Here is a 15262-nt window from a genome sequence, read left to right on the forward strand (position 1 = left end):
AAGCTACTTTTTTTTCTTTTTTTTCACTGACATGTCTCTGGTGTTGAGGACCAGTGCATCTTTGAGCCTCTATTTAGAGCAACAAATCAAGGTTTTAGTATTTTGTTTCCGTAGATGTTGAAGAAGTTTAGATGTTGAATCCTCACTCACTACTAGAAAGTTCACACACATTTGGTAAAGTGACATTTCTGTTGTTTTACCTTCTTGCTAACTCTTAAATGTATTAATTCTGTATTAGTTCTGATTGTAACCAGCAGAAAGCAGCATTAACCTGTGCCTGGGAGTCTAGAACCTTTAAGACCTTTATAACCTTTTGTGTCCATGTCTGATCATGTGTGTTTTCTGTATTGCCATGTTAGAACAAAGTTGGATTCATGAAATTCTACATAAGGTCATTGTGCTGAATTCGTGGCATTAGACTAGAAATGTTCAATAATAAAATAAAACACACTGTGTCACCCTTCGTGTAGGCTTTGTGTTAACATCAATGATGCGTGCGTGGTGCTGTGATCCTGTTGTGATCTGCAAACACTGCTCACCCCTAATGCAGTTTATGATTATTAAGTGCTCGTCTCGGTTTACATGAAGCTGATCTCGCTACCGAACTTGCCCCCCTTCCCTCTTCTGCCCCAGGCAGCACATCTATGAACTTTACAGTATGTATGTACTGTACATGTGGAAGAATTGACAATAAATTTTCTTTCGATATTATTATTATTATTAAGTACTGCCCTGCAGAAGCTACATACACCCCTTGTTTCCTTCTGAAGCATCAGGAAACATCTTCTCCATTTGAAACAGTTGTATATGAATCCCTCAGTTGACATCAGTGTGAATAGATGGATCCCAAAAATCATACAGTCACTGCTGGAAAGGGTTCAAATATGACAAAGATGCTGGAAAACCAAAGAATCTGCTGGGTTTTTCTGAAGAACTGTGGACTGAACCAGACTGCTACGAACAAACATGGGAATTGTCATGAAATCATATAGAAACAGTCGTGAATCATCCAGGTATGGTAGATCCGGTATATCACACAGTGATGAGAACCAATAAAGGCTTTTGAGAAAAAGCCTTGGTCTGATATTTACAATGACAATCACATTTTACAATAAATCAGATCTTTTACCTTTTTAGCAAATAAATATTCCTTCCTGAAGAAAACTTTAGATGTTTTAATTGAGGATTTGAGGTTTAGTATTACTTATTGATTTGTTGATTTATGAATTTTTTTTTTTTTTTTTGCCTGTTTGGACCTGTGTGGTTATTAGTGTCTAAGAGCGTTTAAAGAAGATGTTGTTGACCATGACTTTAAATCTACAGATGGAAAACAAAAGTGTAATTTGATCAGCAGCCAGTGAGGGACAGTAATGCGCTCAGGTCACACCTGGAAGAAGAGTTATACACTTTCACTTCACTGTTTGATCTGTTCAGGGCGCGCGCGTCTGAGATAACGAGGACTAAAAATAGTTCACGCGCTCTGGTTTAAAACTGTCTGTGTGTGTGCGTGTGTGTAGACAGGAATGGTTTGGCTAATTTTATATTTTATTTTACTTTTAATTTCTCCTCAAAGCAATGCGAAAGAAGGTAAGTACAAAGTGTTCTGGTCAAATTGGGCACTTATACAGTTACGTAAATAATGTTGGCTACATAGATTTCTGATTGGAATAAAACAGAAGATTAACTGCGTCGATATACTTTAGTTTTACCTGACAGACTTAAGTCCTTTAGACAAATATAATTATGTTGACAAGTGCAATGCTAAAATGTACATTTTATGAGAGAGAACATTATGTGAATAAATGTTAGCTGTCTTTAACGCGAACCTGAGCTAAACAACACTCATCTCTTGCATATAGCAAAATCAATCATAATAATAAAAAAAAATTAAATCGTGTTTTTTTTTTTTTTTTAGTCTATTGATTTGTTGATCATTATTTATGTCAAATACAGTCAAAGAATGTTGCAGATTAAACCCATCATGTTGCTTGTTTCCATTACGTTGTCGTTGTTTTGTTGCTTAAGTTTCCGGTGTGGTTTTGATTCTGCTGCTAGTTTGCTTTTTGTGCACATTTGGCCCACATACACTCTCAAACAAAAAGGTACAAAAGATGCAACTGGCCCCGTACTCTTTCAAAAGTTACTAAATTCCACCATTTGGGTACTAAAATGTACTATATAGGTACTAAAATGCACCTTTAACATACTAATATGTACTTTGAGGGATAAATAAAGAACAAATATATACCTTTTGAAAAGCTAAGACTACAGTGACAGCTTTTTTATCCTTTTTCTTTCTGAGAGTGTAGCTAGCTATGTTTAGGTTTAAGAACAAACGGTGCAGCCAAAGAAAGTACAGAGTTAGTTTCAGACTAGCTAGTAGATAAGTCTCTAGTTTGGATTTTACATTCCAGTTTAAGAACTTACAAATGGCAGGTGCGACCCATTATTTTTTACATCTGGCAGGAGAAAAGTGTTTTTACGGCTTCTTTTATTGTGGTTTGTGCTTTCTATCTTCCTCAGAGAAACACTTCCTCTACTACACATATACAGGCTTAACCAAAGCAGGTCCATTCCCAGTGTTCAGTGCTGAGGCTGAATCTGATGACAAACAAATCGCTTACTACAGTAATGATAGACAAGCCTGGGAAAGATACAATCTGACTGACTGGAACAAAGCTCCTGCAGAACCGCCTGAAACTAGAGAAGCCCTCTTAAATCAACTACATGATCTGTCAAAGTGCACATTGACTGCGGAGTGTTCTGGTGAGTTTAGTGCTTTTCTCTTATATATAATATTGCAATTCATCTCAATCAAACTGCAGTTGGCTTATTCTGATTAAGTAAAAATAACTAGAAAAAAAAACATAACATAATAAACACATGATCAAAAAAATGAGTTTTTGCAAATAAACTCTTCAGATATATATAGAGAAGACTGGGGATGGTTGTAACATTTTGGATTTATTTTAAGGTTGTGTGTTCAAAATGTGACTCAAACTAGTTACAAGTGTCTGCTAATAAATAAAGCGCTTAGCCTTTATCTTTACAGCACAAACTAAAAATGCATGGTTTAGTTTCAAACACAGGGAGTGAAAATGTTACAATTAACCTCATTGTCCGTGTTAGTTGTAACACACCCTGGGCTGAGATGTAACATTAGGCAACAAGGATTATGACACAAAATTGATTCTGAAAGCTTCAACACTGACTTTTCAGCCCTATTGGGGTGTGTGTGTTACATTAGCATCATGATATTAAAACAGAATAAGATTCTTGTATGTGTGTGTGTGTTTAAGCATGTTTGTTAAAGTCAGACTTAGTAAATGGCCATAATACAACTTAGCTTGAACACTTGAACATTTAGAGACACCCCTCACATTGTCTTTTTCTTCCAAGACCTAGGCTTACTGAAGGTCAAAGAAAACATATAAACAAAACTAAAAATTAGCTTGGAGTATGTTATAACATGTTTGTTTCATTAATATTACAATTAACCCAGAGTCTTGTAGCCATGAACTAGCTCAACTTACAGCTAACAGCCAAAACATAAGCTCTAACAACTTGTATGGAAAATACAGACACACAATAAATGTAATTTAACTGAGTTTACTAATCAAGGACTGACATTTTTTATTTTTTAACCTCAAATGAGTTTTTCTCCTCTAAAATCTTAATTCCTGACATGTGGAATGAGGACTAAACTGAGAATGTTTGGCGTGATTTAGGTGATTTGTAACTTGTTCCTTATTTAAGATATTGGTAGTGTGACAGCTGACCCGTGTTACAATCATCCCCGCTCTGCTCTGTATGTACAGTTTAGGTCAAAAGATTACATCCCCCTCTGCAAAATCTTCTAAATGTTTATCAAAGGCATTACTAAATGAAAAAGCTCTTTGTGCATGCGTTATTATTAACTTTGTGTGTGATTTTAGAGTTTCATGTTCTTCAGAAAAGAATTGGCTGTGAAGTGGTGAAACTTCATGATGGAAAAGTGATGAGTCTGAAAGCCTCTGATGAGTCTGCATACGATGGAAAGGATTTTATTAGGCAAATGTACAACCAACCTCTTCCGGGGACCAAAATGGATCATCAAACTGGACAAGATTCCTTCCTCACAGATTTCCACAAAAACTGCATGGACTGGATCTCCACATTTAACAACACATTTAAAAGTAAGTTCGGATTGCAAATACTTTAATTAGCTCTTGTGTGTGTTTGTGTTTTTGACTCTTTCTCATTCTGTCTTGGTAGAGAGGTTATCATCATCATCACCACCATTGAGGACACTTCAAGCATTGTTTATATATTCAAACATATGACATTTCACTGTAAAAAAAAAAAAAATTCCACCTTAGTTAAAATATATAATTTGCAACTTTAGTTTTTAAATATAATCAAATTGTCCGTACAAGTCATAAAATGTATAGGCTGATCTATTTCGATCACATATACCTTAACAATGAAGTTTTCTGCTCAGCTGCACCAGATGTTCATGTGTTTGTGAGGAAATCTCCTGATGATCGCACCAAGCTGAATCTCAGCTGTCTGGCCACTGGTTTCTACCCCAGAGATATTGAGATGAAAATTAGATTGGACAAAATTAAACTTGAGGATCAAATATCGTCTGGAATCAGACCAAATGCTGATGAAACATTTCAGATGAGAACCAGTGTGAAGATCGACAGAAAACACAAAGGATCTTATGACTGTCAGATCATTCACAGCAGTCTGACAGAACCAGCTGTAGTAGAGTGGGGTAAATATCAGCATAAATACAGTCACTCTCATATTTGTAGCAGAAAACATGATAATACTGAAATAGATACATGTTGCTGCAGCCACAAACAATTAAGTGTCTTAATGCATTTCAGTAGTGTCTAATGTTTATTTTAAAACAGTGATTATAAAGTTATTGATTTATTATTTTCATTGTGCAGATGGAAGATGTTCTAACTGTGAACCAGATCATCCACCGTCTCCTAAAACAGGAGCAGTGATAGGAGGGGCAATTATCATGTTTCTCATTTTGATTGTTTACTGCTTCTGCATAAAAAGGAGAAGATCACATGGTGAGTTAGAAATATTCAGCATGATCCTTGTTGCATTAAACCTCTAAATATCCTTGATATGATATCTGTATGTGTTAGAGATGAAGAGTTGATAATATGCTGTATCTTTTCCAGGTCTGTGAAGTTATCAGTGGGATAAATACGATGAGTAGTTGGAGTAATTATTATTTTACATTTAGTGATTTAGCAGATGCTTTCAACAAACGCAATTTACAAATGAGGACAATAGAAGCAGTCAAGCCGACAAAAAAGCAATATTATGTAAATGCTGTGACAAGAAAGATGCAGTAAACACAGCAACAGTATTCTTCAATTCTTGCTCTATTATGGAAGGAAAAAAGGTTTGTGTTTGTTTTTGTTTGTTCAGAACATTTAATCAGAATAGAATATTTGTTTATTATCGTTATTATCTTTCTTTATGCTTAGTTGAAACGTGTTTCCACGTTTGAAAGGTTCTTGAAACATTTCATAAAATGTGTAACATGAAATGTAGTTCTCTATTCTCTGGCAAACTGACATGGTCAATTATGAAATGGTGTATAATAGCTTATAGTACCTGTATATATGCTTCTGAACAACTAATTACTGTACAGATGATGAAGAAATTCATGCTTAACCACTTCTGATCACTGAGCTGTATTTACAGTGATTGTAGTCTAGCTGATGTTCTTTGTAGTTTTAATAAAGTAAGGTATTTTATTTCTGAGGCTCTGAAAAAATAAAAATGACTTTTTCCTGAACACTCCTCTTTTCTGTAATTGGTTGGATGAAGACCTGTAGTCCCACCCCCAAACTCATGCCAACAGATCAATGTCAAACTGTTACAAAGTCAAACTCCCAAAGACTTCTAGTGTACTGCATATAAGTGAAATGATTTCTTATCTCATAAGATATTTTTATTTTGTCATTGCTACTTGAACAGCGTTTCTTTATCCTGGTCCTTGTGATGCCCCGCTTTGCACATTTTGTTTGTTCCATACATGTTCCATTCAAAGACAGTGTATAAAGTACCTGAAAAAGTCCTACTCAAGTAAAAGTACAGATATCTTACCAGAAAATGACTTTGGTAATTTGGTAAAGTAATTTTTTATTTGTAATTTGTTTTTTTTATCTTAAGTGTACGTACAAGTAAATGCAAAATCAAAAAGAAGCAAATATATATATATAATGTTTCATACACAGCTTGAGTAGCAAGATTGTGTTCGGTTTTAACTCTTTCTTCCATTTTGTATTTTTGGGTAAGAATGAGAAGCACTTTACCAGGTACTTAGTGTCTTTCATCCCAACATAAGAAATAACTTCTGGAATCTGCATCTGAAATAGCATTTAGATGTATTTACACAGTTTATGTATCTCAGAGGGGACATGGATGAATTTAACCTGCAATTACAGATGCATAAATAGACAATTTTGTTTTGTTTTTAACATAAAACATTGAATACTGATATTTGAAATAATTAAAAACTTGAAAGAAAATTGTCCAAATTTGAAATTAAAACTGCCAGCAAGTGACTTTTAATGAGTGAGTCATTGAGATTTTACCGATTCATTCAAATACTATATGAATTCACTGGAAACATCTATAAAAAAAATAAATAAATCTAATAATGTACAATTAATAACTGATTGTTGAAAGCTGTGATGAGCTTGGAATTTGTTTTATTATTATTGTCGTTTATGTTCTTAAATAAAGTGTGGGATTTCACCAAACAGGACTGAAAGTGTTAATGTTGTCTTCGGGAATTCTAGCAATGACTTCTTGTTGATTGTGAAAATGAATAAACAAAAATGTACAGTATATAATATATATTTTTTTAAATAGATTTGTAGCTTTTCTCATTTGTACTTGAATGAAACATTACATTTCAGTTCAAGATATATAGCCTTACTATTCTAGACAGTGGTTGAAACTTTATATTATATGTATTTCTTGTGTTTATTGCCTCAAGAAAAAAAAAGCACTTTTATTTCTCTCTATTGACAGTGAAATTAAATGGACTACATTTTTTACGATTTCACTTTTCCCATGACATAATGTGTCATAGCAATGAAGACTAATTTCATCGAGCGGCGAATGAGGAGCAGCAATGCGCTATATAAAGAGAACGAAGTCTTGCAATTTACCACAGAAAGTGTCAACTGGAAGAAATATTTAAGGTGCTTTTAATGTTGGCTTTTTCGCTTCCTTTTAATGTAGGCCAATGCTACAATGGCCCGCCTTGAACTTTTCCGTCTTTGACCTGCAGAGGCGCACTCTTCCATTAATAAAGCGCGCGCGCAACCAGAAACGAGTCAGAACGTGTCTAAAATGGCAAAATGGTTCACACGCGCTCTTCTCTTTATAGGCATAATAACGGTTTGGCTTACTTCTGACACTTGTCTAAGCTATGCGCATCAAGATAAACTAGGTAAGTTTATATGTGTACTTCTGATCTGCAACTGAGAAGTAATTATGTAACAGCCTACTCATTACTCTGTCCGCCGCAGTTTTATTATAAACCGAAAACATGTTTACAGTTTTTGTAAAAACAGGTCTGTGTTGTTTTGCTCTATTGCTTTCGCAAAGCGTGTCAAACGAAGTAAAATCGAAGGGCTTTGTGCCCTTAATGATGAGTGTTTGCACTAGTTGTTTTAAGGAGAAGCGCGCACTCTGCTCACGCGATCAGCTTGTGATGTGACGGTGTTTTCTGCGGCTCGCTTCAGTGAATGCAGTGAAGTCAATCTCTGCATGTGTTGTGAGTTTGGGAACACATCGGACACCAGCATTTTTAGATTCACATAATTTCAAAAGAAAAAGTGTGGACAAATAAGTACAGCGTTTGATTATTTAATGAGACGCGTTTGAAAGCTTCTTCAGCAGTTTCTGTTCGGATTTCATGAAAAGTCATGTTATTTTCTTTGCACTGGTTGCAGTTCGGTTACAGAATTGATTAGCTCTGTTTTCTTAAAAAAATAAAAAAATAAAAAAAATGAAGAAGAAAAAAGATAAAAAGAAGAAAAAAAATTTAGGCTAAGTTTAAGACTGAAACAAAAACAAAAATCTGCCAGTGGGGTTTGAGTTAATTATTCAAGTTTTCTTTGAATTTTTATTCAATTTCAATCAGTTTTTCTCACCACATATTTGTTCTTGTTTTAAGCTTAAACTCTCTTCAATTTTATTTATTTTTCCGAATCTAATATCTTAAGTCGTTTTGATCTCAAGTTAATGCATCTTGATTTAAGAATGTGTAGATAGTGTAGAACAAGACAGAAATATTGAGGGAAAAAAAGCTTTTTGCAGCATATCTGCTTTTGGTCTGAGGTATAATCTCTTATAATTGTTATGATTTCGGGTTTTTTTTTTTCGTTTTTTTTAATGCATTGCGGTCTATAGGCCTATAGTTTTTATGCATTTTCAAATGTTTATTTTTGTATGGTTGCTTTACAAAAGTGCTTTACAATAAGAAATATTGTGGAAAAGAAAATGCATGCATGCATACTCCATCGCCTCCCCATCCCTTGAATTGGCTGACTTGTAATGACTGTAAATTAATCAGTAAAATTACAGCTAACATATCTATTATCTAAACCTAAGCCAAAGGCAGCTTGATTATAAGCCTAAATAATATATTTTTACAATCTCGCCTAAACCCTTTGGAAGAAAAGCTCTGACTCTAAGAGTAACTAACCACGAGACTAACCAACAGCAGATTAACACAAACATGTCAATGAAACGTGGCAAACAAGACAGTGTTAATACATGAACACGGGGAATGTGTGGCAAGAGCAACCCACAAACAGATAAAACCAAGCAATAAAGAAGAACCAATGAGAACACGAGACACATGATGACCACAATAGACCAGGAACTTGAAACCTTTTTTGATTTATGTCTTTGTTTGGTTATGTTTATGTTGTGTTTGTTCATGTTTTGTTTAACAAACATGAAAGCATGACTGTGAAAAACATAAAACACATGTGACATGGTCACTTGACACTTAAACCACAGTTTTACTTACAAAAACTGTGGAAGCAGTGAAAGAAGAAGGGATAAGAGCTTGAGGTTAGCAGTTTTATGTTTTAGCGCCATGTCACATTGATTTTAAGGCTGGTCCGAATAACTTTTTTAAATACAAAACACAAGTCTGTTGAGAGCAATACTTTTAATATAGACAAGTTATTATTAGGCTGGGCTACTGTACATATTTTTTATGACTGCTGAATTCCCAAGTATTTTCCAAGCAAATTAATTGCTCATTTATATAATGTGTAAAATTACTGATTAACATGGCAGATAAAACTGGCTTGTTTGTTTTACACCAACAATATACTATAGGCTTGCTTTTGTCTTGTCCTCACTCAGTGAGATATAGATATAGACACAGATAGATAGATAGGTAAATAGATTTGGGTAGTTGACAAATAAAACAAAATGCTTTTTTGTAAAACAATGTTCCTGGTCCTTCAACTAATTACAATTGTCCATAGAGTTTAATAACAGGATATGGTGTCACACCAGAGGACAAAGATTTTAGTGTCATAATGTATCAATTTCATATGCTTTTAGAAATATAGGGATTAAACAAAAATCTTGAAAAATTATGCCTGAGGTATTTTTATTAACAATCGAATGCTTTTCTCTTAAATTTATAAAAGTTGTAAATTATAGAACATCCTTGAGACACACCATATGACAATTTTGAGATTTAGCAAAAATATTTAAATAATAATAATAATAATAAATCTAATAACAAATACGTTTTTATGACAATGGTTCCATGTAAGACAAAAAAAATTTAAATGGTGACAATATTATTTTTTTTTTGTGACAGTGAAATTTTATGTCATGCAACAACCCATTTAAGCAAACTTTTGAAACTTTTTAATATGTAAAATTAAAGAGTTTAAGAATTGCTTCAGAGAAATGTATAAAAATTTAGTGAGATTAATGCTTAAAACAAAAACACCTGGTTATGAAAATTAAATTAGAGAACATAATAATAATAATAATAATAATGATAATAATAATATTAATAATAATAATAATAATAATAATAATAATTATAATAAATGGGTTGGCATGAAAAGCCAGATTAAAATGCAAAAATAATCAAACATATGTGTAAACATGTTGAAGCAGATTTAAGCAACACCAAAGTGAAAGCAAAAATCTGAGATGAGACACGAAATTCACGAGACTAGACAAGAGTTTTACACTATTTAAAGAAATCTTCACTGATAAAAAAGCATGCCTGGAAAAATAGTCTGCAGGTGCATTCGGAATGTTTTAACTAATCTTGCAATAAATGCCATATCTGCTTTCTGAGAATGAATTATTATATGCAAATACTCAAGCACTGTGAAATATTTTGCCACAAAATCAACTCATGATTTCATGAGTCTCTTCAGACCTATTGTATAGATATTGTAAAAAAATCATAGTTGTCAAAGTATATTGGCAGACCAAAAATAATGTAATAGAAATTTTGAAAACATTCAGGAATGTTTACTAATCTGCCGTTTTTACACTACGATTTTGTATGATATCTGTGTCTCCAATGTTCCTGTAGCAGTTCATCATGATCACAGTGTTATCAATGCCGTTGTCATGCATTTGATTCCCAGAGAAAACATGTATTAAATTTATAAGCTTGAACGCATTGCCCTGTAAAACCCGACAAGTTAACTTAACTCAAACCGTTTGAGTAAACAGATTGCCTTGATTTAAACCCTGTAAGTTTTGAAACTTTGCATTCAAGTAATTAAGTGATTAACTAAGTGCTGATTGTGAATTAGTGATGAACAGCTGCTGTTAACAAACAGAATCACAGAAGAAAAGAGAAACACAAGAACTACTACAACTGACTTCAGACACAGCCTTAGATGAAATCAACTGAAATAAAATACATGAAATCTCTCAAGATCTGATTAAACAACCCCACAAACAGCATCACCAGCTCCACTTATTAATAACCAGACTGACTTTATTTCTGTCAGACGTCTACAGAAGATCTTATTGAGAATGAACTAAGGTTTAGATGTTGATTTATTGTTTCATTTGAAGTAACCATGTTAGAGATCAGTGTTTGCTTTAGTTGGGCTCTTGACCCTTGACTTCAGTCTTTGTGTTTTCTCTGGCTGTTATAACCATGTGTTTCTAAAACACATTTGTTGTATTCAAAAGCCCAGAAGAAATGCCATCAGGTGTTAACCTGTACCTAGGTGTAGGTTGTTATACTTTATATTGGCGATGGTAAACATCAATTATTGAACTCTACGGAGTCTGATGAAGTAGGCATTGTGTAATTTGATTGATTATAGTAAAAGTGATTCTAAGAGCCAGTGGCTCTGTGATAATCAGTTAATATAAAGACTTTCCAAACAGTTTGGACTTCTACAGTGTTAATTAGTCAAACACAGACATCAATAATCAGCATATGAACCTCAACAATGGTGACCATAAAAATGCTGCAGAGCATGCTGGGAGCCATGGATGAGTTTTGTACTACAGTATTACCCAGCATGCAATGCAGCATGTTTTTTTATGGTCACCATTGTTGAGGTTCATATTCTGATTATTGATGTCTGTGTTTGACTAATTGACATCGTAGAAGACAACTCTATTTGAAAAGTCATTCAGATTAACTGATTATCACAGAGCCACTGGCTCTTAGAATCACTTTTACTATAATCAATCAAATTACACGACACTTACTTCATCAGACTCCGTAGAGTTCAATAATTGATGATTACCGTCGCCAATATAAAGTATAACAACCTACATCTAGGTACAGGTTAACACCTGATGGCATTTCTTCTGGGCTTTTGAATACAACAAATGTGTTTTAGAAACACACAGTTATAACAGCCAGAGAAAACACAAAGACAGAAGTAAAGGGTCAAGAGCCCAACTAAAGCAAACACTGATCTCTAACATGGTTACTTCAAATGAAACAATAAATCAACATCTAAACCTTAGTTCATTCTCAATAAGATCTTCTGTAGACGTCTGACAGAAATAAAGTCAGTCTGGTTATTAATAAGTGGAGCTGGTGATGCTGTTTGTGGGGTTGTTTAATCAGATCTTGAGAGATTTCATGTATTTTATTTCAGTTGATTTCATCTAAGACTGTGTCTGAAGTCAGTTGTAGTAGTTCTTGTGTTTCTCTTTTCTTCAGTGATTCTGTTTGTTAACAGCAGCTGTTCATCACTAATTCTCAATTATCACTCAGTTAATCACTTAATTGCAATGTATATCTTCTTTCAGTGAACTCAACTGAATTAAGTTCAGAGTACTTATAACTGTAAGTTTTTTCAACTTAAACGGTTTAAGGCAATCGGTTTCCTCAAATGGTTTGAGTTAACATAACTTAAGGATATCTGTTTACTCAAACCGTTTGAGTTAAGTTTACTTGTCGGGTTTTACAGTGTGTAAATCTATTTCAATTGTTTCAGACAAATGCATAAATGTGCCTCTTTGGACAATTTGATGAGTTCAGTGTGCAATATCGGAAATAAATGTCTTAAGTGTGATTTTGTGTTTATTAAGTGGAAGTGGAGCAACATTATATACACGGTAGAAAGATCTTCACCGATTTACAACTCATTTTAATGCACTGAAAACATATATGAACAAAGAGTAAACCAATCAAATAACTGAAATAAATCATCAAAAAGAAGCTGCGATGAAATCTGTATGTTGTATCGTTATGTTCATGAAGTGTGTGATTTCACCAAACAGGACTTTCAGGTTTTACAATCTTCAGAAATTCGAGCAATGACTTCTTGTTAACTGTAGATTTGTTATTTTTTGTTAATTTCATTTCAATACATGCAGTATTGAATCTTGTGTGTTCTAATTCATATTAATCTAGAGTTTGAAACTTTATATGCATTTCTTGTGTTTATCGCTTCCTTAAATACAAATCACTTATATTTCTCTGAAATTAAATGGACTACTTTACGATTTCACTTTCCCCATAATATAATGTGTCGGGAATGAAGACAAAAGTGTAATGTCATCGAGCAGCCAATGAGGAGCAGCAATGCGTTATATGGAAAACGAAGGCTTGCATCTGAAAGTGTAAGCTATGAAATATTTAAGGTGCTTCATGTTGGATTTTTCGCTTCCTTTTAATTTGTTGGCCAATCGTATAACGGACCGCCTTAAACACTTACTTCTAAATAAAAACTTTTACGTCATTGACCTGCAGTGGCGAACTTTTGCAGAAATAAAGCGCGCACGCAACCAGAGACGCGTTCAGAGCGCGCGTCTAAAATGGCAAAATGGACACGCCCTATTTCCTTTATATGTGTATTAACGGTTTGGCTTACTTCTCACCCTTGTCCAAGCGATGCGCATCAGGATAAACTAGGTAAGTGTATTTGTTTACTTCTGATCCGCAAATGAAAATAAATGATATCCATTTAAAAATACTCCTTTCTCTAGCAGTTTCAGAATAAACTGACAATAGGCCTGTGTTTAGCCTACAGATTTCGTGATAACATAACAGGTCTCTAATGTTTTGCACTATTGCTTGGCAAAGCGTGTCAAACGAAGTAAAATCGAAAGAAAGGCTTTGTGCCCTTAATGATGAGTGTTTGCACTAGTTGTTTTAAGGAGAAGCGCGCACTCTGCTCACGCGATCAGCTTGTGATGTGACGGTGTTTTCTGCGGCTCGGTTCAGTGAATGCAGTGAAGTCAATCTCTGCATGTGTTGTGAGTTTGGGAACACATCGGACACCAGTTACGTATTTTCACATTCGCATAATTCTAAAAGAAAAAGTGTGAACAAATAAATACAGCGTTTCACTATTTAATGAGAAGTGTTTGAAAGCTTTTTCAGCAGTTTCTGTTCGGGGTTCACGGAAAGCCATGTAGCCTATTTTCATTGTACTGGTTGCCGTTTTGTTACAAAATTGATTAGCTCTGACAGGAGAGGCACCACACTATTTCTGTGAAAACAAAGTATAGTTACAACCGGATTTAAATCCAAGATAATAAAACTCTTTTATGAAAAACTGAACAAAATTCTGCAAGTGGGGTTTAAGTTTGTCGTTCAAGGTTTTTTTTATCATCACATTGATAGGCTATTTGTTCGTTTTAAGCTAAAACTTTTCTCGGAAACGAATACAATGTCCATTTTATTCTCATTTAAATGTTTTTTTTTTTTTAAATGGACAGTTTCAATTGTTGCATTAAATTAAGACCTTCTCATGTTGCTATTTTATTTTAGGCGTTTTTACAGTGTTGCGCATTTTAACCAATCACACACAGTTCTGTTGAGTTTAGGAATGCATTGGCCAATCAAAAGCGTTCAAATGAGTCTTCGCTAAAACTCATCAGTTTTGTTGAGCGTGTGGGCGTTTGCTGACTGAATTCCGGACCTTTTGCGAATTCCCTCATCATAAACAACAAAGCGCAGATGTATATACAAAGTAAGAGATTCATTTCACAGTTTATACAGCTTTAGTAATTATAAGGTTAGTTTTTTATTTTTTTGTTTTTTTAAGAGAGAGTGCTTAAACTCGCGATAGATCAATGTTAGTGATAATAGCACTCTCTCTATAATTTATTCTGTTTGAATAATTGTGGAAAGTAGGCTATATCAGTATAGAATTATACATTTCAGACGTTATTGTTAAATTTTAATCTCCTTAAATACAAATTCAGTGCCATTAAAAAAAGTATTTACCCTACACGACACCCATGTCTGGTTCTTGCCTAAAAGGACGTGTCATCTTGTGCCATATCCAGAATTGCAGAATATATTTTAGTACATGCATTTGAGAGACGTTCTTGTGTGCTGTGTACATACAGTTTGCAGTTTGCCTTTTTGGTGATTTCATGACTAAAGGCGGGCATACACTGTGCGATTTCTGTGCGATTTCGGCAAGGTACCAACTCACACTGTACGAGTAGATGGCATGCGATGTAAAGCCAAAGCTCACGATTTTTATGCGCTCACTGTACGGTCCGATCGTTGAGTTGCGATTTGACTGCTCACACTATACGTGAGGAATCAACCGAATCAACACGTAGGATCCCTCAGAACCCGGATGTTTGTGGCGGTTTCTGAATAAACATGCTTTCCCGGGATAAACGCACTGCTTTGGTGATATGCGCAATTCTGTGTGCTGAAACGTCCAAAAAAAAAAAAAAAGGCGTAGGCATATCTAGATGCGCAGGTGGCTCGGAGGCCGTGGCCAAT

At 34.4% G+C, this 15262-nt stretch overlaps 2 protein-coding genes across 3 annotated transcripts in view; both read left to right on the plus strand.

The window, feature by feature from the left end:
* Positions 1-1256: 1256 nt before the first annotated feature.
* On the plus strand, positions 1257-6044 carry LOC132144966 (H-2 class I histocompatibility antigen, D-37 alpha chain-like). Its single transcript, XM_059555587.1, has 6 exons — positions 1257-1587; positions 2524-2766; positions 3936-4175; positions 4481-4759; positions 4941-5072; positions 5187-6044. Exons 1-6 carry the CDS (start codon positions 1524-1526, stop codon positions 5192-5194), a joined length of 966 nt encoding a protein of 321 aa, XP_059411570.1. The 5' UTR covers positions 1257-1523; the 3' UTR covers positions 5195-6044.
* A 1332-nt stretch (positions 6045-7376) lies between these two features.
* The window catches only part of LOC132144965 (zinc-alpha-2-glycoprotein-like), a 103857-nt gene continuing 95971 nt past the window's right edge, over positions 7377-15262 (plus strand). For both annotated transcript variants that reach the window (XM_059555586.1, XM_059555585.1), the window contains exon 1: positions 7377-7480. In XM_059555586.1, coding sequence (XP_059411569.1) covers positions 7381-7480 — 100 coding nt within the window. In that variant the 5' untranslated portion in view covers positions 7377-7380. The remainder of the gene's footprint in view (positions 7481-15262) is intronic.

Source organism: Carassius carassius, chromosome 8 (genome assembly GCF_963082965.1).
Source record: "Carassius carassius chromosome 8, fCarCar2.1, whole genome shotgun sequence".
NCBI lineage: Eukaryota > Metazoa > Chordata > Actinopteri > Cypriniformes > Cyprinidae > Carassius > Carassius carassius.

What these genes read in the sequence shown, in the direction of transcription:
- LOC132144966 (XM_059555587.1), top strand. Translation starts at nt 1,524, where the DNA reads ATGGTTTGGCTAATTTTATATTTTATTTTACTTTTAATTTCTCCTCAA. An exon ending in TCAAAGCAATGCGAAAGAAG is followed by an intron (nt 1,588 to 2,523) that starts GTAAGTACAAAG and finishes TATCTTCCTCAG; the next exon opens with AGAAACACTTCCTCTACTAC. An exon ending in ATTGACTGCGGAGTGTTCTG is followed by an intron (nt 2,767 to 3,935) that starts GTGAGTTTAGTG and finishes GTGTGATTTTAG; the next exon opens with AGTTTCATGTTCTTCAGAAA.